The sequence below is a fragment of the Pelodiscus sinensis genome, chromosome 1 (assembly GCF_052426305.1).
Source record: "Pelodiscus sinensis isolate ZL-2025 chromosome 1, ASM5242630v1, whole genome shotgun sequence".
NCBI lineage: Eukaryota > Metazoa > Chordata > Testudines > Trionychidae > Pelodiscus > Pelodiscus sinensis.
Genome location: NC_143052.1, coordinates 193,309,588 through 193,334,841, shown reverse-complemented (window position 1 = coordinate 193,334,841; position 25,254 = coordinate 193,309,588). Strand labels below are relative to the sequence as shown.

At 42.0% G+C, this 25,254-nt stretch overlaps 1 protein-coding gene across 3 annotated transcripts in view; it reads right to left on the bottom strand.

Moving 5' to 3' along the window:
• Nucleotides 1-2,529: 2,529 nt before the first annotated feature.
• IGSF5 (immunoglobulin superfamily member 5) overlaps nt 2,530-25,254 on the bottom strand; it is a 49,818-nt gene continuing 27,093 nt past the window's right edge. For 2 of the 3 annotated variants that reach the window (XM_006122366.5, XM_075912084.2), the window contains 3 exons: nt 19,608-19,720; nt 16,864-16,940; nt 2,530-3,270 (listed from right to left, as the gene is read on the bottom strand). In XM_006122366.5, the coding sequence (XP_006122428.3) occupies nt 3,175-3,270; nt 16,864-16,940; nt 19,608-19,720 (286 nt within the window). In that variant the 3' untranslated portion in view covers nt 2,530-3,174. The remainder of the gene's footprint in view (nt 3,271-16,863; nt 16,941-19,607; nt 19,721-25,254) is intronic. The other variant, XM_075912088.2, reaches the window with a different exon arrangement.

Genomic DNA, 25,254 nt, shown 5'->3' with positions numbered 1-25,254 from the left:
CAACTTGGGTAGCTTCCTTTATTGAGTGAAGGCATTTCATCTGTAATGTTGAAGCTGCAGTCTCTTTGTTGCCCATGCTTCTGTCGTATAAAGCATTGTGAGGCATACCATTGTGCTATATAGTTGCACTTTCCAGTGTCAGTAGAGCATGCTTCTCATACACAGCACCTGAGATACTATTCCACTCCTCCAACACTCCCAAGTCTGGACTGTTTCTCATGCTCAAGGTCTCCATCTTCTCTAACCCAGCCACCAAGGTACTTGAAATGATCAATCAGATTTAAGCATACTCCATTAATCTCCATTACTCATACTCCATAAGGTGCCACAGGACTCCTCGCCGCTTTTCCATTAATCTCTATGCCCAGTTTCCCCAATATATTAATGTAATTTAAAAGTTTAAAAAGTAAAGTTGAAATAAGGGTTTTCCACCTCCTCAAAACAAAATGTCTGATAATGTTTCATCAAATCAGCATTTTCTGTTCTGCTGGAGATTTTTCAACCAATTCTAAATGTTAAATAGCATTTCTTCTCAGTACAATTTTCATATTTGAACCACAATACAATGGAGCAGGAGAGCTGATTAATCATTCACTTGTACTGAAAGCCTTACCAGAGCTGTATTTTTTTCTATTCTGTGATAGAATTCAATTTTAATATTGGCATAACTTTAAGCCTGATCATGGCAATAAATGGAAATTCCCCTAGAAGAACTCTTGTAGATCTCAGCCCTACATTTTGTTGCAAATTCATTTTCTCTTCAAGTTTGTTACTTATTTACGTTAATCTACACCAGTATTAAGGGATACCAGATATAATCAGGGCTTGACAAACCCCGACGAGAGCTACTCACCAGCCCCGCACTGCGCATGTGCCAGACCAGCACTGCGCATGTGCGAAGAGCCGGTGAATAGGGCTCACGGAGCGACCAGATGAAATCTACTCGCCACAGGCGAGTAGATTCAGAGGTTTGTCGAGCCCTGGATATGATAATGCTAATACTCAGGACTTGACAAAGCATGGTGAAATCTATTCACCAGCCCCGCACTGCGCATGCGCCAGACCCGCATTGCGTATGTGAGTGCCACCGGTGAACGGGACGACCAACTGAAATCTACTCACCATGGGCGAGTAGATTCACTGATTTGTTGAGCCCTGCTAATACTTATATGATATTGATATTTCTCAATTCATTGTTATTACAAAGGAAGGACACATAGACTCTTACATACAAATTATTTATGTTATATCTGTATAATGTCATTATTATTTATATACAATGTTTTTGGTTCATTGTAGTCAATAAAGTTATGTCCGCACTACAGGGTTTTTGCACAAAAACCCGTGGCGCATCCATACCTCAAGTGCATTTTTGCGCAAGAAAATGTACAGTAAAACAGCCGAACAGAGGGCTCTTTGCGGTATAGGTATACTTCTTTCTACGAGGAATAACTCCTTTTTGCACAACAGTTCTTGCACAAAAAGGTGTGTGTGGATGCTCAGCAGGGGGTTCCTGCTCAAAAAGAGCCTATCAGAAAAAGCACAGGTACTCTGATGGCCATTCTGTTAATGGCAATTAGAGCTTTCTTGCGCAAGAGTGTTCATGCAGTGTGGACTTTTCTGCAAAAAGGTCTCTTCTGCAAAAAGCTTCTTGCACAAAAACCTGCAGTATAGACATAGCCTAAGAGTATATTTGAAAATCTCATCCTAAATAGACAAGACACACAAAAGGTGGAGTATTACAGAATTTGAAACATATTTGTAAATAATTGAACATGTCTGAATATGAATTGGCTTCAGCATTTGCCCTAACAAACAGTAAAATGCTACTACCAATGCAAAATCTGAATTCAGTAGTCACAATTTAATTAATTGCGCAAAACAAAATTTTCTCACAATTCAGGATCTGGATTTATTTGCTTTGTTGCATAGTCTATCACTATAGAGATAATTCTGGGAGCGTCACTTCTTTCCAACATTTGGAAGAACAAGTCCTTATGAAATATCAATATAAAAATTACAGAATAACTTAGAAAGTCATGAGTCTATAACAGCTAAAGCTGCCTAAAAAAAAAATGTTCCATGAAAAAATTTATAATTTTAATGAAAAATCATAAACTGAAAATTTTCAGTTGTAAATTTTTAAAAAGTCAGCCCACAATTTTTGGCTGAAAATTAAAACTTTCTGTTTGGAAATGCCACTTCCATGCCTCAAGTGAATTGTAGTTCAGGTGTGTCATGCCCTCATTCTGCTCTATAGGTCAAGCTCCCTGCTCAGACTGTATCTCCCATGTTTTACCACTGTGTCCCATCTTAACAAAACACTGTGATGCATCATGAGAAAATCTGGCTGGAGTAAGTCAAGAGATATGACAGGCTGGAGGACTCAGTATATAGAGAAGAAGAGGGAAATGACACATCCAAAATCCAATTCTTATGATGAATTGCCATGTGAGTTCTGAATCAACATTTTTAGTTTTTCAACTGTCATTTTTCTGGTTTTCAATCAAAAACTATTTTGTGTGTGTGTGTGTGTGTGTGTTACATTTTTGACAAACAGTTGAATTTTTCTTTAGAAACAGACACTTTTTGCGAGAAGTTTTTAGTCAATAACCTATTTTTTTAGTATGAAAACATCAGTTTTGATTGAAAATCATGAACTGGCCTTTTGGAAATCTTAGTTCACATTAGAAAATGGAAAAAAAATGTTGATAGAGCTTGGGATGATCAAAAAATATAAATTAAGTCATATAAAAGACTAACCAGCAATAGATTGTGCTGTTCCAGACTGATAAATGTCCAGCCTACATAACCTCTGAACTTTCAGTTGGCGGTGGGTGAGCAAATCTTTGTCCCCACAAGGAGCCACACTGACTTCCATGGGACTCCACAACATGGCCCCTTGCCTTTGGAAAGTCCCATGGAAGTCAATGGAATTCTGCAGCGTGCATCTGCCTGGATCCTATTACAGGATCAGGACCATCATTTGCTTGCAGAATTTTGTTGAAAAGGTGCATGTTAAAGTCAAGGTTGTTAGTTCTTCATGATAGAAATAATTCATTACATGAAATAAATACAGCTATGGTCCTTTTTTCAAATATAAATGAAATTATGATCATCTTTCTGTACTGCAGGAAGTCATACAAGTGTAAATTTCAGTGATCCAGCAACCTCCTATACAAGAGTCACATTTCTGATTTTTCTTGGATTGACTGAATAATCAATAGGTCTTCGTGGTGGTGGTCTTTTCTGCTGCACCTCATAAGGCACCTATGGATAATTAATAGATGATTACTTATTATATTAGAATGAAATCCATCAAGTGTCCCACTCAAAACCCAAGCATCAAGTAAAACAGGATTAGGAAGAAAGAAAACACGTAAGTTTCACAAATGACAGCTGATTGTAAGTCAGACAATTATGGCATTTGTTAATGAGTCATTTGCAGTATGAAAGCTGCAAGTACACCCTCGCAGTCTGTACACCTTTCAGGAAAAGACTGTTAGAATGCCTCTTCTCTGATCTTTTTACTGACACTATTCAACCAGCTGAACGAAGGCTTCTGGTGTTGTTCTTTTAATACTACAACTAAAAATATTAAACATGTTGACTAAAGGAAAGTAATATTTTAGATGTAGGTGGCCTGACTTTGCAGTGTTGATTTAGGGTGTGATTTTCAAAAGGCTTTAGCCGCACTTTGCTCCCATGGTACGCAATGGGAATGTTACAATTAATCACAATGAGACCAGAGTTAGGTCTACAATGAGCACTTCTGAAAATCCTCCCCTAGAAGATTTGTGGTTAGTATAACAAACTTCTGTCCTTAATTATGAATGAATATCACATGAAAGAGAAAGAACTCAGGAGAATAAGACTCAGAATTCTTAACTACTACAACCCAAATATATATATATTTCAAATTATTAAGCCTCAAAAAAAATCCAGAGGTTTAAGAAAATAGTTACTTTTTAAGGAGCTCTAAAGACAAGAAATTACCTGCAAAATTATAATTGTGCAACTTCACAAATGTAGTTTCACAACTGCGAACCACCTGGGAATTACAGCCAATGGTCCAGGCTCTCAGCCATGGCTGAGGAGCATACAGTGCAAATCAGGACAGGTGAGACAAAACAGTTGGCTTTGGGCTCCCCAAACTCTAGATTATCTCTGTGCCAGTATCATTTCCCAGTGGGACTAGCACCAATTAACTCATAAGAGGCCTGAGTGTAGGTCCACTGAAGTCAAAGGGAGTCTTTCCATTCACTTCAGTGTGGCTTTGGATCAGCTTTCCGAGATGAGAAAGATGGATTTCCGCTACTGAACAGTCTTCCTGTGATTTGCTTGAATCTAAAGTGCATAAAAACTGTATTCTCTTGATATTTTGTCTGTGTTTAACATCTTAAATAATGCATCAGGTACATATAAAATATTTAATAGGTGATAGATGGAAATGTTAGATAACAAATGTGGACAATATTGCTCTAATATACAGCTTTAGATTTAATGGCTCCAAGCACCTCCAAGAAAACCACAGGATAAATATAACTATTCTAGGAACATAACATAAGACAACTGCCTTCTGTTTCAAATATGAGTCTGTTTCTTCTTTCTTCTGCACCACTGAAACATATGTTATTTGCCAAATTTACGCAAGCTTATTAACTATTTATTTCAATAGAGAGGGAATAGTGCTTTTAGAAGTGCTGAGGTGGCTTAAGAGACCCTTTCAGGCTTAAAAGACCCTTAGTTGCTTACAATTTAGCAATAAACAGCCTGAGGACTTTGCCTATTTCCCTCAGCAGAGTCACTTGTAATTTCCAGAACACCGAGGATCTTTCCTTTGATCTGTGGTGCCTATCAGAAGAATTAGCTGATAGCAATTTTTCCGTTTATGGCCAAACAATAGTGGGCATTTCTTGATGCTTCAGGGCTGTGTCTAGACTGGCAAGTTTTTCCGCAAAATCATCTGATTTTGCAGAAAAACTTGCCAGCTGTCTACACTGGCTGCTTGAATTTCCGCAAGAACACTGACGATCTCATGTAAGATTATCAGTGTTCTTGCGGAAATACTGTGCTGCTCCCGTTCGGGCAAAAGCCCTCTTGCGCAAATCATTTGTGCAAGCGGGCCAGTGTAAACAGTACAGTACTGTTTTGTGCAAAAAAGCCCTGATGTCTACAATGGCAATCAGGGCTTTTTTGTGCAAAACCACATCTAGATTGGCCACCGACACTTTTCCGCAAAAGTGCTTTTGCGGAAAAGCGTCCTGCCAATCTAGACGCAATTTTCCAAAAATGCTTTTAACGGAAAAGTTTTCCGTTAAAAGCATTTCCAGAAAATCATGCCAGTGTAGATGTAGCCCAGTTGTAGTTGGTTGTTATGTCAGACCATCTGAGACAAGTCACATATAAATACAGGATCATTGCCCGCAGAAAAATTTACAGATTTACAAAAGAAATTATGCTGATATCAGCTGAAAAAAATCAGAAAATAAATGTGATGCTTGCAGAAAACAGTCACTTGCTTGTCAGATACTCTGGTCTGCACATCTATATCAATTAGATTTAAAAGATGAAGCTAATGGTGGGGACATTGAGTTTGTTACATAATAACACCTAATAGAGAGACAACAGAAATGCCTATATCAGAAGTGGCTCTGAACTTTTTTTATTAAATCTCATGTTCAACAAAGTGCAGACCCATGACATTTCCATAGATTTGTTGCACCAAAATATTTCACCATCTTTGACTCTATTAAAAAAGGATTTGACAGATGTTGCACCAAACACTACTGCATATGGGGTTTGGGACCATTGAGATACAATGCCATAATAAGGTCAATTTTTGATTGTTGCTGTTATTTTCATAACAGTGAACTGAAAGGGGCAGTCTTGTGTAAAGTTATAGACAGATTAGCATGGCACTATTGCTTGTAGATGAGTATTCTACTGCCTTGGGAATCCCATCCAAAGGCATGGACAACTGCAGCAATTGCAAACCCTCTCTCCATGCAGGAAGGGGTGGGGCACTCCCAATGAAGGCACTATAGCAAGGGTGGGGAAAGACACACCCCACATTTCCCTCATACGCACACCAGAGCCTAGGGGGACCCAGGCTAGTAGAAATTGTGTGCTCTAGTCCCATGAGGAATGTTGGGAGCTGGAGAACCAATGCAGGCTCCCCAGTGGTGCAGGGAGCCCTGAGCCTCAGGGGCCAGATTCAAGCAAGCTGGGGGCCAGATGTGGCCCCTGTGCCTTAGGTTCCCCACCCCTGCTCTATAGAAAGGGATTATGCCCCCTAATGCATAATGGACCTGCTTCACTATTGCCATGTATCTTTTGTATTCATTTACACCAGGTCCAAGTAAATGAAAAATGCATCACCTGCCTCTGGTAAAGTTTGACACTCACACTGCACTGGTGTAAATGCCTTCACAGGTGCAGTGAATTAGGCCCAGTGGCTGCAAAATCCCCCTGCAGACATGCAGCTCTGCTCAGACTCTAGCTAATTGGTAGTATGTAGCCCTGGGCAATTTAGCCTTTGCTCATGAAGATTTAAAAGATCAGGTGCATAATATGATTTCATACATGAAACTCAAATACTTAGGAGCAAGAAAGTCACTTCTTGGTTTAAAGCATAATTTGCCCTGAGCTTGGTTTTAATTCAAAGTTTTTCCTTTGTTGAAACAATTCAGCACCTACGTGTTTCTAGTCATTACAGGATCATTTTCACACATCATGGAGAGTGATGGTTTCACTGTCACTTATGTCTGACATGCTGGAGGGAGAAGAAGCAACAGTGAAGCGTGATTTGTTTATTGAAGTATTTGCTGCTGTACTGTTGATTTTTTTAAATGGTCACAAGGATCCCCTCTGCCAATTATGAAGCAAAATGGAAACATTCCTTCCTCATAGCTTTACGTCTCTCTACCATCATAGCATGAAATTCTTCATCCATTGACAGTGGTCAGTCAAAGCTCAAAACTCCGCATGTTGTTTATCGACTGCCCTCATGGTTACTGAAAACATAAAGCTTTTCCTATCACGGTGGCTTGGTTGGAAGGGACTGGATACCCAATCAATCTTTCTATCTATTATAGATCTTCAGCTACACAAAGGGTTTGTCTACACTACACCCAGAGCTTGAAATAGGCTATGCAATTTGAGCTACGCAAATTACGTAGCTTATTTAAAGTTAATTTCAAAATAGCTTATTCTGTAATTTGGTGCTGTGTACATGGTGCCAAATTTCGAAAATAGCCTGTTATACCAAAAGATCCCTTACTCCTCATGGAATGAGGTTTACAGGGACGTCAGAATAGTGAGCCTGTTATATTTTGAAAAAAAACGGGCTTGCTGTTAAAATGCAGAATAACTTAAGATGCAGATTTAGCCAACAGGAAGTAGTAGTTCATGGACGAAGTGAAGGATAAAACTGGTGTATGCTGCATCTCATTTCAGGGGTGAATTCTTTAACTGTATTTCTTTAATCCCTGAAAGAAAGATTTCAGCTAGTAAAAGCACAGTGCAGTCACTTTTAATTCCTATATGGAATCAATTAGATGAATGAGGTGAGCACATCTGCTAGTATGAAACAGAGGTCTGAACTTCAAATTGATTTGACTGATGGCAGCTCCTCAGACCCTGATGCTGTGGAAATGTAAGATGAGATGAAGGCCCTGCCTATTGTTATCCAGCCAAAACTCCACCTCCCAAATGCGTCTGTTTGCTCTACACGGTTTGCTTACAGGGCTAGCAACTGGAGCTGCTAGGGAGCACATGACTTAAAGGTTCAGTCCTTACTCAAGCAGAGCTCTGCCTGCAATCAGTGGGCATTTCCCCTGCAGGTTCAGGCCATTGTTACAGTGCAGCTTGCAGCAAAAGGAGTCTGTGTGTTTGTAAGGGTGGTATGCCATTACAAGGCCTAAACATGGCATTGCCTTCCCAAAATTGCCTACACTGCCCAGCCACCCAGGAGAGGATGGGGCCTCACCATGCAGCAGCCCGGTTTCCCAGTAGCTAGGGAAGTCTGGGGCTGTGTCATGCGGCTACCCAGTGGCCAGGGAAGGCTGGTGCCATGCCACATAGCAGCCCATCTCCCTGGCAGCCAGGGAAGGCTGCCCCAACCCCCAACTGGGGTTGGCAGGGCTTGTCTGGGGGATGGGGAAAGGTTGTGAAGGGGCATCGTCTCAGGGAATGGGTGTGACTTTGGGCAGAGGGGGTGGGGCTTCTCCTGCCTTTCCCCGCTGGGCCTTCATCGGCTGCCCTTGGACCTGACTCTCTTAGTGTATGTCTACACTACAAAGTTAATTCGAACTAACGGACGTTAGTTCGAATTAACTTTGATAGGCGCTACACTAGCGCTCCGCTAGTTCAAACTTAATTCAAACTAGCGGAGCGCTTAGTTCGAACTAGGTAAACCTCATTGTACGAGGACTAAGCCTAGTTCGAACTTACTAGTTCGAAATAAGGGGTGTGTAGCCCCTTAATTCAAACTAGTGGGAGGCTAGCCCTCCCCAGCTTTCCCTGGTGGCCACTCTGGCCAACACCAGGGAAACTCTATTGCCCCCCTCCTGGCCCCGGACCCCTTAAAGGGGCACGGGCTGGCTACGGTTCCTGTGTCAGGTGCAAGCCTGCCAGCACCCAGCCAGCAGACCCTGTACCTGGCACGGCTCGAGCCAGCCACCCGGGCCTCCCCCTCTTCCCGGGACTAGGCTGGCAGCTCCCGGGAGCCTGCCTGGGACCGCAAGAGGCGGGCACCCGCCTGGGCTAGTGCGGACATCATGGACCTCGTCCATGACTTCCGCACTAGGCACAGGAAAGTGGCCGTCTAGGGCAGGAGAGCTGCCAGCCTGGCCACCCAGGAGCAGGTGTGCATGAAAATCAAGGTGGCCCACTGAGATCCCAATCCTGAGCTCTGAGCTTACAATGGCCGTACTGGGTCAGACCAAAGGTCCATCTAGCCCAGTAGCCTGTCTGCCGACAGCGGCCAACCCTAGGGACCCTGGAAGGGATGGACCGATAACAGTGACCAAGCCATTTGTCTCGTGCCATCCCTCTCCAGCCTTCCACAAACTTTGGGCAGGGACACCACTCCTACCCCCTGTCTAATAGCACTCCATGGACCCAACCTCCATGACTTTATCTCACTTCTCTTTAAACTCTGTTCTAGTTGTAGCCTTCACAGCCTCCTGCAGCAAGGAGTTCCACAGGTTGACTTTTTGCTTTGTGAAGAAGAACTTTCTGTTACTAGTTTGAAGCCTGCTACCCATTCCTTTCCTTTGGTGTCCTCTAGTCCTTCTATTATGGGAACTAATGAAGAACTTTTCTTTATGCACCCTCTCCACCCCACTCATGCTTTTATAGACCTCTATCCTATCCCCCTTCAGTCTCCTCTTTTCTAAACTGAAAAGTCCCAGTCTCTTTAGCCTCTCTTCATATGGGACCTGTTCCAAACCTCTGATCATTGTAGTTGCCCTCCCCTCTCCCACCTCCTTTTCCCAGTTTCCCCGAGTTTTGTTCAATAAAGAGAGATTCTATTTTTGAACACACGTTTTCTTTATTTTTCACATCAGAAAGGGGGGCTAGGGAAGGGTAAGTGGAAGGAGGTGAGGGAGGAATGGGGTACAAGCCCCCGATGGGGAGCACTGGGCTGGCTCTGCGGGCTTCTGGGGGTGGAAGCTCTCCTACAGCCCCCCAATTGCCCCCTCTCCCCAGATGGCAGCCTGCGGCAAGTGCAGCCAGGCTGATTGCCGAGCGCTGTGATGTGCCCAGTGTGGGCACTCAGGGCACTCCAAGCCAGGACTGCTTTGCAAGCAGGGCACCCCTGAGAACTGTCTGTCCGGGGTGGGGGTCGGGTCCCTTTAAGCACAGCCCTCGGCTAGCCTGAGGCAGCAGCTCCACGCTCTAAGTCCTCATCTGATGCCCTGCCGGCACTGCTTCCGGCCATCCTAACCCCGGTTCAGGGTCCACTTAATGTGGACATGCTAGTTCGAATTAGCAAAATGCTAATTCGAACTAGTTTTTTAGTCTGGATCCGTTAGTTCGAATTAGCTTAGTTCGAATTAGCGCTGTAGTGTAGACATACCCTCACTGAGGGTCCTCTTCAGAAGCTTTTGCAATCATGTGGATTCCACAGGTGGGACTAGGCGCCAGCCAGCTGATAGGTCAGAAGGCATCTCCTGTTTGTTTCTCCTGACCCACGTTTGCTTTTTTTCATTCTATTTTATTTTAATTATTTGTTTCAATAGATTAATTGTCCAAAAAGCACCCTTCCAAAGGCCTGCATACCCTGACAATAATTCAAATGCACCAAATCACTGCTTTTACTGTGATAAAATCATGTCACATGACAAACTGCCTCCAAACTGCCCTATCCCTGGGCATCTAAAAAAAATCATATATGTGTCTCTTAACTGGAACTGCCATTTCTACAAATATGTCATGTCCATTTCTTGTCCTCTTAATCAAAATTCACCAACCAATGAGCAATGTAACAGGACATACTCAATGGTATTCTTCACCCTGGTCTGTGAAGTTACTTGCTGTCACAGACTTGTATTTCTTTTTTTGGACTTTTAATTCCATTTTGATAGTGCAGTTTTTCTTCTCAAACAATCCACACAGTCCCCATGAGGTTATATATGATGCAATAAAAGTGGCCACTGCCCTGGCCTCCTTCCCTCTTAAAACCATAACAGCAACTAAGTAATATTTCTTAGTTATAATATAAACTGTCATTTATAGCCTTTAAAAGAAGAAGCAGATCCCTCCCCATTACTGGAGCCACAACTCACTTTAGATTGAAAATGAAGGACTGAGAATATGTGCCAAATCCAAGCCTGATGAAGCTCAACTGAAGGCTATTGACTTATGCTGAAAATGGATTTTATCCACTGTAATATTACATATGATTTCACAAAGTGATCATCATGCCTCTCAGAGACATCTGTGGTATACTGAATGGCCTGATGATAAGCTTGCTTACTATAGCGCCCAGTCCTGCAAGATTCTGAGTGCTTTCAATGTTTGTTGAAAACAAAGGAAATTGAAGGAGCTCAGTACCTCACCAAAGGAGCTCAGCCCCTTTACAGTTGGCCTTTATTTTACTGGGGTAAAAATACCTGTGGTCTTGGTCCAAAGTCCACTGATATCAATGTAAAGATTTCAGTTCCGTGTATGTTATATTATGCCGTGTATAACTGAAATCAGTGCTTCAAAGAAAGTGAAACAACACTAAGGGCCAAAGCTAAATGCATTGAGAATATCTTATTCCCAGGGGTACAATGTGGCCTACAGTGATTGTGAGCAAGAAGCACACTTCATTAGCATCACTGACATTAACAAAATATGTAATTAAACAGAATTCTGTAACTGTCATCTTCCTGTGGCTTTTTCTTAGCTAATATATTCACAGTAGAGACCTTCTAGCACCTCTGGACAGATGCCCTGGCCTCCTCTTCTGCTTGATGGCAATTTTCTCCTTAGTTCAATAATTTATATCATATCATTTTCAAAGTGATAAATGCTGCAGAATTAGTTTTCCCTATGATGATTTGACAAGTCTTTTGCCTATAATGTGAACTGATCAGTGCAGTTGCTGTGAAAAAGAACCAGTATTCATATTCTGCGAACATTTTACATAAATTTCTACTCTGATTAGATCAATTTATGACAGCTGTGGTCTATGTTGTTCCGTGTTGTCAATTTATATAAAGAGATACTGCATCTACCTGCGTGCTTTACTCCCAAAGACAGAGACAAGGATTTTCATGTAAACATAATCTTTGGTACCAAGTCTTATCTAACGATTTAAAATTTGCACTTTGTTAATCACTGAAAAGTAAGTGCCAAATTTGATGTCAACATGTTTAAAGATCCTAATTAGAAGCCTGATACAAAGTGCATTGAATTCAGTAGAAATTTTTCTACTGGCTACAATATGTGCCGGATTGAGTCCTTAATGCCTAGCATTTTGCATCTGATTTTCACATAGGCTGGGGAATGTGCTGTACAGAAGAAATGTTTAAATCGATCAGTACAAGATGTTACAATATGCAAAGCACAAGAAATGTATTTTTAAAAATGGAAATAAGACACAAACATGGAACTCAATAAGAAGAAATAAAAAAAGAAAAAGCCCAACAAAAACCTTTCTGATATGAATGGAGGAAAAATGGAAGGCCAATAATTTTCTGAAAGAGTACAACTGCAGCAAAATAAAGGGTAGAAGGTTTGTAAAAATTAAAGTTGTGGTGCTGCAGTTGATGATATGGAAGTTAAAGCAATTCTGTTTCTGGTCCAGTAGTGCCTACATGTGCGAGACCACCTCTTCCTCCTCCTAGGCTTTCAGTTCTATGGGTATGATATTTTTGATGTGCGCTACATAGCGTGTAGTTGCATAATCATGTAACCGCACAAAATATTATCAGTTATGTGACTATTCGACAGTCTACAAAGGTGGAGCCAGCAGCCAGTGTATTCCTGGCCCCACTTCTAGGGAGCCCCCCGCCATCTCCCACCCCTCCACTGCTGCCTATATCAGAAGCAGCAGTGCGGGGGAGAGGGGGAGGTCGGCAGCACCACATAGGGGGGAGCCAGCTGGGGGGGAGCCAGCTTATGTCAGCACTTGCAACAAAAAGAGCAGCAACTGTGAGTCTCAGAGTCCAGGTCAAATGACTTGGAGTCATAGTCATATGGCTCAGGCTCTGGAGCAGGCTGGAGAACAGGCTCTGAAAACAGTTGAGAGGGGGGGGTTCTCAGAGCCCAGGTTTCTCCTGAGTCCAAAGATCTACAGGACTATGTTTTGGTCCCAAAACACATGCCCAGCAAGCCGAGTCAGATGACCGGGTCTCTGAGACTCATTATTGCAGGGCTTTTCCTGACACATCCTCAGACTAGGCCTCTTGCAATCTGGCCGCCTTTAAGAATGGTGGGATCACAACACTAGGGCCGTGTCCAGACTCAGGGGTTTTTTCGGGAAAAGTAGTCTTTTCCCGAAAAAACTTCCCCTGCGTCCAGACTCAAGCCGCGTTCTTTCGAAATTATTTCGAAAGAACGCGGCTTTTCTTTCGATGGCGGTAAACCTCATTTCACGAGGAAGAACGCCTTCTTTCGAAAGTTCCTCTTTCGAAAGAAGGCGTTCTTCAATGTAAAGAGGCCGTCTTCGAAAGAGAGCATCCAGACTCGCTGGGTGCTCTCTTTCGAAAAAGCGGATTTTTCTTTCGAAAGATCCGCCTGCAGTCTAGACGCGATCTTTCGAAAGAGGCTCTTTCAAAAGATGCTTTCGAAAGAGCCTCTTTCGAAAGAAGCCTGCAGTCTAGACATAGCCTAGGATGCCTCCATATTTTGCTGGTATTTCAAGGCCTTTTCTGAGAGCTGTGCCCAATCATGCCCTTCTCAGACACTTCAATACTGCTTATGGTATTATGCTGATTATCAACATATTCTTCCTGAGAATGCCCAGAGGTATTTTTTCAATGCAGATTACACCAGCATTAATTTACAAGTATTAATGTGTGAGTGTTTGGGGAAGGGAGGCTTGGAAGTCTAGCTAGGAGAAGGAAAAATCTGATTTCAAACCAAGAATGTCATGTGTGCTAGCCAGTTTATGAAAGCTGCTCTATAGATCTGCACCTCCCAACCCAAGTTACCATACCAACCAAAGACCATGCAAACAAGGAAGCAATGTAGGAGCCGGTAGCCGCTGCAAATGGAATAGCTTCAAATAAAAGTAACAGTAAATAGTAATTCCTATGAATCCATATGGAAACCATGATTTGGACAGATTTCTTTTCAGTTGTTTTGTAACACCTCACAAAAAAACCCCACCCACTTACATATGTGCAGCTTTTTAGAGCATGGATAGTGGAATTACTATTATGTACCAGTCTAAGGAAGTAAAGAAAATGGTTCAGGGTCTAAAGTTGCAATCTCATCCTAAGAACATAGACAGTAATGTAAGGTCTTAGCACCTCATTCTGAGCATCTAAGCTCATTCGTGGTTGTTCTAAACAAATGCAAGGCACCTCGTTCTGGGCATTTAACCACATAAATACACCTATACTTCTCATCATGCCATAGAAGTACATCACTTCACACAATAGCAAAATGTTGTTTAAAAGTCCACAAAAAACTCACAGGCTACGTCTAGACTGGCATGATTTTCCGCAAATGCTTTTAATGGAAAAGTTTTCCGTTAAAAGCATTTGCAGAAAAGAGCATCTAGATTGGCACGGACGCTTTTCCGCAAAAGCACTTTTTGCAGAAAAGCGTTGGTAGCCAATCTAGACGCGCTTTTCCGCAAAAAAGCCCCGATCGCCATTTTCGCGATTGGGGCTTTTTTGCACAAAACAAATCTGTTTTTTTGCAGAAAAACTTGCCAGTCTAGATGCAGCCACAATGTCCTAGTCTCTCCTTGTAAACAGGTATGGGCATCTGTGTACTGCTGTACTAGTAACTTCCAGCCCCAACTGGAGTTCCAGAAGCCAAATCTGACAAGCCTGAAAATCTAGCATAGCAAAGACTGATTAAATGAACAAAACTCCCTTTCATTTAATTAAGTCCAGGATTTCACCCTTGTAGAGAAGGAAAATACAGGCATACAAGGATTTTCCTGAGGGTATGTCTACACTTGCAACCTAGTTCGAACTAGGGATGCAAATGCAGGCATTCGAAATAGTCAATGAAGCAGGGATTTATATATCCTGTGCTTCATTAGCATGATCTTGCCGGTGCTCTAGTTCAAATCACAGCTGATTCGAACCAGGAAGTGCACGCCGGGACACGTTAGTTCGAACCAAACCCCTTGGTTCAAACTAACGTTACTCCTTTGAGAACGTTACTCCTGAAACGGGCCCAGCCCACGCTGCTTCTTGCGGCTCCCCTTGGCTGCAAAGGATGAAATGGAGCCAATGGGAGCCATGAGGCTCCGTGGCTGCAGTGCCAGTAAATAAACGAACTGGGGTGGCCAGTTAATGTGTTTCTCAAAGTGCTTTTGTGGAGCCCTGTCAGAAACACTGGGCTAGATCGTTATGGAACTGAGCTACATGACTCTTCATGGCACTTTGTTGCTCTTACATTCACTTGAGTCTATCACTCAATGTCATTCCAGTGCTTTCTTGTAATAGCTATTGTTCTCAGCTCCAAACCAAATACACCGAGATTTTCATGCCCAGAGGAAGAAAAATCCTAGAGGAAATGAACTTCCATATTATCCTGATAGTGAGTTACTGATTTCAGAGAAGACAGCTCAGCTAACCGTGTATGAGAAGACAGTCTTGTGAATTATAAACTGCCACCTTTTATACCATCAAGTACTCTCACATTCCTTTTCTGATCAATGACATTTTGATAATGGTCCAGTCCATTCTCCCTATCCCCACTCAAATGAGTTTCCATGGAGAAGTTCCTGTAAAATAGCCATTGCATTAAAGCAAGTTCCAATAGCATGTCACATACTGTACGTTATACTTACATCACCCTTTCATGTCAAAACATTGTACAATGGATGGGCCTGATCCACACCCTAACCAAAATTAATGGAAAAGCACCTTCAGAGTTCAGTGTGGTTTGGATAGGCCTTGTGTATATGCAGTGCAGTTGAGGACACTAGCCAACTATTTGCAATAGGCCACACACAGAACCACAATGGCCTGCATGCATCCCATGGATCACAGGTTGCCCACCACAGGTTTAGAATTTGTTCAGGGGCAGTTCAATGGGTTTGAGGGGGATTAGGTGGTTGGGAATAAAAAAAGGACATACAGTAAAACCTGTGTTATCCAGCACACCCAGGGACTAGGTTGTGTTGGTTTTCTAAAAATTCCAGGTATCTGAGGGGCAAAGGGGGCGGGAGCTGTGCAAGGCCTATGGGGGTGGCAGGAGTGGTACGGGGTCTGGGATGTGGCCTGCTAGCGGGACTACGAGTGATGGGAGGGCACGATGCGGCCTGGTGACAGGGAGTGGCAATGGTGGGAGGGTGGCAATGGTGGCCTGTCGGGGAAGGCGGAGAGGAAGCATGGGCGGGGGGAGACTTCCAAGGTGGCCACAAGCTTCAGGGCAGGCAGGCTGCCAGGAGCTGTGGGGGGGGGGAGGGGAAGACGGGATGCAGCCTGGCATCAGGCGGCTGGAGAGGCCGTTCGCCCCTCTCCCCGGTATGTGCTGCATGCACGTCTGGCAGAGGCGAGGTTAGGGTTAGAACAGCCTGGCTTAAAGCACTAGTTTCCTTTTTTTTTTTTCCAGCTCGGAGATTTGCCAGCTTCTAAAGTTTTCCGGCTAGTTAAGTGCCAGATAGCACAGGTTTTACTGTATAATGAGGAGCCTAGAACTCGTGTAGCTGTAGCTAAGTCTGGTAGCAAAGTATAATGCCATTGTTATGAAAACAAATATATTTTAAAGCAAACTTTAGCTTTTTAATTTTAGATGCAAGTCTAAGAAATTAATAGTATAGTACAGGTTGAACCTCTCTGGTCCAGGACTGTCTGGTCCAGCAACACCTCTCAGGTTCAACAGGACCACAGATGTTGTTGGACCAGAAAGGCAGAGTCCTGGTGGCCCAGGGCAGCCCCATGGCTGCGGAGTCCCAGCAGTCCTGGGACAACTGAGCTCTGGCAGCCTGGCACAGCTGAGCCCCAGCAGTCCCAGGGCTGGCAGTGGAGCCAGGAGCCTAATGGCCCAGGGAAGGACAGCCTGATGATCTGCTGACAAACCTAAGCAGAATCCAGAGTCTGTCAACAGAGGGACCAACCTCTCCTGGACCAGCAAATGGACTGGTCAGGTCCCGAGGGTGTCAAACCAGAGAGGTCCAACCTGTATCTATTAACTACATGAAAATGTCAAGATCTCAGCAAGTTATTTTCCCATTACCTCTGATGTGGAACTGACTTCTAATTCTTGTTCTGGACGATAAAAATTGGAGGCCCTTGGGGAAGGAGGAGTGACTCCTGTAACAGAAAAATATATAAGATCATTGTTATTCTCTGTCTAATATGGCATGAACCATAAATCATTTGGGTATAAAAATAAAATATGATTTGTTACTGTAGGTGTTTTGCAGAGTTGCTTTCTACCTAATGACTTATCAAGGAACTCATCTAGGAGACTGTAGAACCTTCTTGCTGAAGTTTACTTAAGCTTGTGTAAACGTGTATTTTATGAAATAGCAAAATATTGCCTCTGTGTTGAGGATTTGGTTGAGATTTACATTTACTTATCTGTTTATATATGTTCAAGAACAGGCTTCCAGGATAGGAGCTGGAAGCTGCATTCCATTAGTCATTTGTCACTAAAATCTGAAATCTCTAATACATTTTCCTACATATATTCAGCAACATGCAGAAATAATTGCAAAGGACAATTGTTTTAATTTGTATTTCTGCAGGAAAACATACGCTCTTCAAAGAATTGGACTTTCTCCAAATTTTCTACCTCCACCTATATCTTCCAGACATGATACATCAATCATTGATATACCCATAAGGGTATGTCTACACTTGCAGCCTAATTCGAAGTAGGGCTGCAAATGTAGGCATTTGGAATTGCAAATCAATTCCAGGATTTAAATATCCTGCGCTTGTTTTGCATCTTCCTGGCCGGGCGCCATTTTTTAAATGTACAAGCCCGGACTAGCTGCCCGCATCTAAACGCAGCAGGGAAATGGGCGTTCGAACTAAAGTCCTATTTCCAACTACCTGTTAAACCTCATTGCAGGAGGAATAACAGGTAGTTCGAAATAGGGTTTTATTTCGAACACCCGTTTCCCTGCCGTGTGTAGACATGGGCAGTTAGTCCAGGCTTGTAAATTTCAAAAATGGTGCCCAGCTGGGGAGATGCAAATCAAGCGCAGGATATTTAAATCCCAGGCTTGATTTGCAATTCCGAATGCCTACATTTGCAGCCCTACTTCGAATTAGGCTGCAAGTGTAGACATACCCTAGATACCGCTGTGTGCTCACCATAGCTGAATTACAAAAACCAGCACTTTAAAATATACCAGTTGCATTTTTAACTATTCCATTCTCCAGCCCCAAGATTATACATGCTTAAGAATATCACTGGGGCTATGTCTAGACAGCAGGCTTCTTTCGAAAGAAACTTTTCCAGAAGAGAACTTCCAAAAAAACTTCTTCTGAAAGAGAGCGTCCACACTGCCAAAGCGCATCGAAAAAGCGATCTGCTTTTTCAACAGATAGCATCCACACTGAATAGATGCTCTCTTGCATGTAAGCTGTGATTACTATGGGCTGAATGGCCACCAGGGCACCTGTGCTTTTTCCTCCTTCCTCTTCTTGCAAAAGAGATTCCTCTTCCCCATTCACACACGGCTTTTTGCGAAGGAACTCATTTGGAAAAAGCCTTTTTCCTCATAGAAAGAGGTTTACCAATGTCATAAAAACCCCTCTGTTCTTTCCATTTACTTTCAAAAGAATGCGCTTGCAATGTGGACGTTACTCAGGTTCTGTTGGAAAGCCGTTTTTCTGAGAAAACTCTGTAGTGTAGACATACCATAAGATAATAGTTAATTGTTTTGGTTCAGTGGCCAAGGTGAAAAAGCTGAAATTGCATTTTGGTATTTTTCACTGCAAAAAATGCTGTGTGGGTTGAATTAAACAGTTCAAACATCAGTTAGAAATGCATTTTTTGGCCATACTAGTCACCAAAAATAACCTGAATTCTTGAAACATTTTTGTGTTCCCAAAAATGTATTTGTGGGTGGAATTTACTATTATGCCACCCCCCCAGCACAAAATTGCCCAACTCTAATTAAAAATTCTATTATATAGTAAGCTGAATATATAAGTGAGGTTCGCCATTCCATAAGTATATTGTCCATAATATCATCCTCTTAAGAATATCTCCGTGTTACTGTATAAGATAATAAAACAAAGAAATATCTACGTATGCCTGAAAAAACTATGAGGATATTGAAATATTACTATGAGATATCATTCCCAGATTAGTACTTTTATAGGTCATACATCATGTATGAACCACACAATTTTTTTGCATGAATTAACTAAAAAACACAGTAGTACCAACTATAATTATTATTAAGTAACATGAGTAGCAAAACAATAATAATGAATAAGCATTAAAACATTGATGAAGTTATATTCAAAGAAACATCTAAAGTTCCAAGAGTTAGCTATACTATCATAATTTCTGCAAAACTGTGTTGGAAATCTCAACTAAGAGTCTCTCTTGTGATGTTTCTTGCATTTTCTGCTTTCAGTCGAACTGTAAATCACTGGAAGAATGGCCTTTCTTGTGGGATTTTGGTACCTCTGTCTCTAGCCCACAGGAAGTAAAAAGGCACATGAAAGAATTTTAAAAATAATAATAAAGTTTTTGCAACTTCACAAATGCTCAGTTCATGTTCATTTAGATTCTGGGGCAAAGTTCCATCCTTACAATTTACTTGGGAAGACTCCCTTATCTTCTGAGAGATCTGAACTCTTCTGAATAGAGCCAGGCAAAGACCATGTTTTCCATATTTTATCAGGTAGTCTAAGACATTGTTTAAGTAATATAGAGTAAAAACGGTACATTTATTGGAATTCTGTGAATTGACTCTTTTGCTTGTTTCATTGTCACTGACATGTTTGACTCACTTGGTATTTGTTCTGAGTATACTGAGTCCTCTGGAATGTATCCAGAATTTTCACTACCACTGCTTCTCCCAGTCTTCACATCGCCATCATTGCTTTTCTTAGTTGAAACTTTTCTGGAAATGAAAGTTTCTATAATTAAAACCTATATTTTATGAGGATCCTTATATGAGGATCCTTAGGCAGTATCCAACAGCGAGGCCCAAATTCTCAAAGGTATTTCGGCACCTAACTCTCATTGATTTTCATGGAAGGTAGATACCTAAATACCTTTGAGGATCTAGGCAAAAGGACTTGCAGATGTGTCCAACTTTCAAAAAAGTAGAGAAAAATAATTTATAATCCTTGAAAGAATGTATCAACTGCATGCACAGTCTTGTATAAAGTTCTGAGCAGCTGCTTAATCAACATTTCGGAAATTAAGATGCTTAACATCTTAAGACTTCAAGTCTGTGACCCATTTCAAAGTTTTCTATGATTTAGCAGGCCACTTTCATTGAGAGGCAAGACTATAGCTTTGCCCCTCCCTTCTTCTTTCCTAGCTCCCCTTTGTAGTGATATGCACACCTAGAGTTAAATGGAGGGTGTACAGCTGGGACAGGTCTTTTTGCTAGTTGTGTATAGCAACAGAAGTCTTCATGTGCGTTCCCTCCTAAACACAGCATGTAAGGCTCTGTCACAATCTGACCTATGGCTCTGATCCTGCAAAATATTTACTCACATGCTTAACTTCAGGTAAGTGCATTTTCACTCTGAAGTCAATAGGGCTGCTCATCCATTTAAAATTAAGCACATATTTAAGTATTTGCAGGATGGGAACTTACATTTGTATCCAGCAGGATACAAATAATATATCTGTATTCATTACTCTGTTATGCTACAAGATACAAGGGATATTAATCACCATTTGTTCCAAATAGTCCGTGTCTGGGGTCCTCCAGGCACGGCCGATCTCTTTGCTTAGGTGTTTGGGGAGTGACAAGACAGCTGAGGACAGGAGTGTGCAGAAGAAGGGCTGGGAATTTTATAGTTGGAGTGGAATTTTTTTCTTTGCTCCCATTATTTGGAGAAATTGCTGCATTTATTTCTGTACATTTCATACAACGTACAACACGCTTAGCATTTCAGACAGGGACATTTTCAATGCTTCTATAGATCTAAATAAATAGATAGGTCCGGATTTAATGCATCCGAGAGTACTGAGAGAGTTGGCAAATGTCATTGCAGAGCCTTTGGTCACTGTCTTTGAAAACTTGTGGAGATTGGGAGAGATCCCAGATGATTGGAAAAAGGCAAATGTAGCACCCATCTTTAAAAAAGGGAAGAAGGACAATCTAGAGAACTACAGACCAGTCAGCGTTACCTCAATCCCCAGAAAAATCATGGAGGGGATCCTCAAGGAATCTATTTTGAGGCACTTGGAAGAGGGGAAAGTGATCAGGACTAGTCAACATGGATTCACGAAGGGCAAGTCGTGCCTGACCAATCTGATTAGCTTCTATGATGAGGTAACTGGCTCTACAGGTATGGGAAAGTCAGTGGATGTGATATATCTTGACTTTAGCAAAGCTTTTGATACGGTTTTAACTCTTGCCAGCAAGTTAAGGGAGTATGGATTGGATAAATGGACTGTAAGATGGATAGAAAGCTGTTTAGACTGTCGGGCCCAATGGGTAGTGATCAAAGGCTCAATGTCAGGTTGGCAATCACTTTCTAGTTGCGTGACCCAAGGATCTGTTCTTGGACCAGTTTTGTTCACCATTTTTATTAATGACCTGGATGAGGGGATGGATTGCCCTCTCAGCAAGTTTGCAGATGATACTAAACTAGGGCGAGATGTAGATACACTGGAGGGCAGGGAAATGGTTCAGAGTGACCTACACAGATTAGAGGATTGGGCCAAAAGAAATCTGATGAGATTCAACAAGGTTAAGTGTGGAGTCCTGCACTTGGGGCGGAAGAATCCCAAGCATTGTTACAGGCTGGGGACTGACTGGTAAGCAGCAGTTCTGCAGAAAAGGACCTGGGGGTTACAGTGGATGAGAAGCTGGATATGAGTCAACAGTATGCCCTTGTAGCCAAGAAGGCTAATGGCATATTAGGGTGTATTAGGAGGAGCATTGCCAGCAGATGTAGAGAAGTGATTATTCCCCTTTATTCGGCTCTGGTGAGGCCACACCTGGAGTATTGTGTCCAGTTCTGGACCCCCCACTATAGACAGAATGTAGACGCATTGGAGAGGGTCCAGCGGAGGGCGACCAAAATGATTAGGGGGCTGGAGCACACGACCTATGAGGAGAGGCTGAGGGATTTTGGTTTGTTTAGTCTGGAGAAGAGAGAAGAGCAAGGGGGGATTTGATAGCAGCCTTCAATTTCCTGAAGGGAGGTTCCAAAGAGGATGGAGAGAGGCTGTTCACAGTAGTGAGGGATGGCAGAACAAGGAGCAATGGTCTCAAGTTACAGTGGGAGAGGTCTAAGTTGGACATAAGAAAAAACTATTTCACTAGGAGGGTGGTGAAATACTGGAATGAGCTACCTAGAGAGGTGGTGGAATCTTGACCCCTTGAGGTTTTTAACTCTCGGCGTGACAAAGCCCTGGCTGGGTTGATTTACTTGGGATTGGTCCTGCCTTGGGCAGGTGGCTGGACTTGATAGCCTCCTGGGTTCTCTTCCAGCTCTATGATTTTATGTTAGGATTGGATGAGTAAACTGCAATTAATTTTTTTTTAAAACCCCAGATGAAACCAGTATAATTCCAGTGAAGTATTTGGGGACAGAGAGCAGTCATGTACGGTACGGCTAGACTGTGGGAGGGGTTTAGGATATCAGAGGTATCCCAAAAAAACTCCACCGTATCTAGGGAACGCATTTACTCTTCAGGGTTTTTTTTGCAGAAGAGCAAACATGCTCTTTCAGAAGCCTCTGTATGTCTGACTCCACAAGGAAGAAGGGGGCTTTCGAAAGAGAGTTTCTTCTGAAATTTGGCCCAGTTTAGATGGGCCACATTTCAGAAAAGCCTGTTCCAACAAAAGTATCGGAAAAAGATACGCAAAATGCAGAGAACATTTAATATATATTTTTCTGATAGATCCTCTCAGTTCAGCCATACCCTTAGAGATATAATTAGAAAAACTACAGCACTAATCCTTCAAGCACTTACACTCATGTGTAACTTTAAACACATGGGTAGTCTCTTTGTCTTCATTTAGACCACTCACATAAGTAAAATTGCATATATGCTTAAAATCTTTGCAAGATCAGATGAAACAGAGTTCCTAAATTTAATCTAAAACCTAAAGCCCTGTGTCAGCAAAGTACTTAAGCATGTGATTAACTCTGATCATGTGAGTAGTCCCACTAAAGTCAACAAAACTTCCTGTATTAGGCTAGGAAAAGCATGCAGCATTTCATGAATCTCCAATTTAATTTACCACAGGACAAATTCAAGCTCCTTTTTATTTCAATAAAATGTGTGCACAGGAAAGAGGCAACCAGACAGAGTTTAACTTTTATGCTCCACCTTGCACACCTTCAAAACCTGTGGAAAAAAACTCTCTTTGGGCCCTCTGTGGATAGAGACTGGTAAGTATTTACCTCAATCAGAACCAGAGATTCAGACATTGAGTTTTAGCATGTATATTCCCTGAACTATTGACTTCATCTGTTGTGCAGAATCCCTCTTCCAAGAATCATAGGGTATGTCCACACTGCACCTAAAAACCCATGACTGGCCTGTGCTGACTTAGCATCATAGGGCTCTGGCTAAGGGGCTTTTGAATTGTGGTGTAGACATTCAAGATTTGAGCTGATGCCTGGGCTCTTGGACCCTGTGAGGTGGGAGGATCCCAGAATTCAGGCTGCATCCAGAGCCCAATGATTAAACAGTCCCTTAACCTGAATCCTGTGAGCCTGAGTAAGCTTGCAATAGCCAACTGCTGGAGTCCAACTGAAGTGGAGACATACCAGTGGGTTCAGCCCTGGTCAGATTAATCTGTACAGTGAACTCTGGTCAGGACTCAGAGAGTTACAGTGACACCTCCTTTTGCAGCAGTTTTATCTGAATCAAAAATAAGAATTGACTTGAACCTATATTTGGCCTCAGATACTTTGTTGATTTAGTCCAACAAGTTTATACATCTGTTCCTGATAAATTGGTTGACAATAGTGACAAATAGAATCACGAAACACCTGAAAGACATGAGAGGGACTACTCAGCGTGGTTTCTTCACTGGAAAATAATGTTTCACTAATCTCTCAGAAGTCTTTGAATGAGTCAATAAAAAGTGAATAAAGGAGAACCGGATGATAACATGTATTCATGTGGTATTGTGTAGCTGTGTTGGTAGATTTTCAAGAGGTTGTTGACCAGGTTCTGCACAAAATGTTAGAAAAGAAGTTAAGTGTCATGGGGTGAGAAGCAAAGTATCGTCAAGGATCAAAAACAGCTAGGAGACAGAAAGCAAAGTAGGATAATATATCACAGTCATTGGCTTCAAAATGTATGTCTAAACATTAAAAAGAATAGCGCAAAATAATCCCATTGAAAAAGTTTTCCTAGTCACATTAGTACTGACAATTAGGATCTTAATATTGATGAACCGTTTCCTCAACAATTTTAAGGTGTTTCAACCTAATGCAGTAATACAAAAACAATTTGTTTGCTTTGTATTCAGATATGTCTGATACTCATTTGGTTAAGTAGGAAGTATTGACAGATATCGCTGGGCAGCTTTTTTATAGTATAACTGATGATCCTTTAAAAAGCAGAGGACGTCATCTAATTTGTCTGCCAAACTGTCTCATTCAATTTGCATCAGTCTGTCTCAATTTCAATCTTCCTTCTGTACAACAGAAATTCTAGTAGGCTTGTGCTCTGTGCAAGCAGTAAATCTACTGTAATCTTTACAAAAACTTGGAAGAGAGAGCTCTTATGGTGCACAGTGACCTCCTGTGGAATTTGTTGCAAATGCTGAGTGTTGAAGCTGGAGGAAACCTAGTGCAAAATATGAATATCTAGACATACAGGAGCACATCTAAACGCATATTGAGGAAAATATTGAGCATACACCTAAATTTTAGGTACCTGCATAGTCTCAGTGGTTTTATTAGAATTGCTCACATGCTTATAAGTTAAGCACATGCTTAGGTATATTGCTGAACCTGGGATTGAGTAACTATGTCATTTTAATAGTTTTCAAAAGTTTTATGGGAACATCAGTCACAGTCTTCAATAATATGACGGTGCTGATTCTCTTCAATTAGTGTAACGAGCAGCTTTCTGACAGGGGGTGTAATTTTTTAAAGGTAGCGATTTACAGTATCTAATATAACTTCCAATTATGTAGAAAAGGCTGGGTAATCATTGTGGGGAGGAAAAGAAAAGTGGAATGAGATTTTGGGCTCTGCCTCTGAGGCTACATCTGCACTGCAAGCAAAGGGTGTCATTCCCATATAAACCACACTAACCTGAGGAAAACTGGCATGAATATAAATAATGGCATAGCCACAGCAGCACTGGAGCCTGGCTTGGCTGTGCCAGGTACATCCTCACAGGAACTGGGCAGCTTTGTACTCAACACAAGTATATACTATATATACTCACTAGCGTGAGTATGTGTACCCAAGCAAGGAATCACGCCTTTACTTTTCA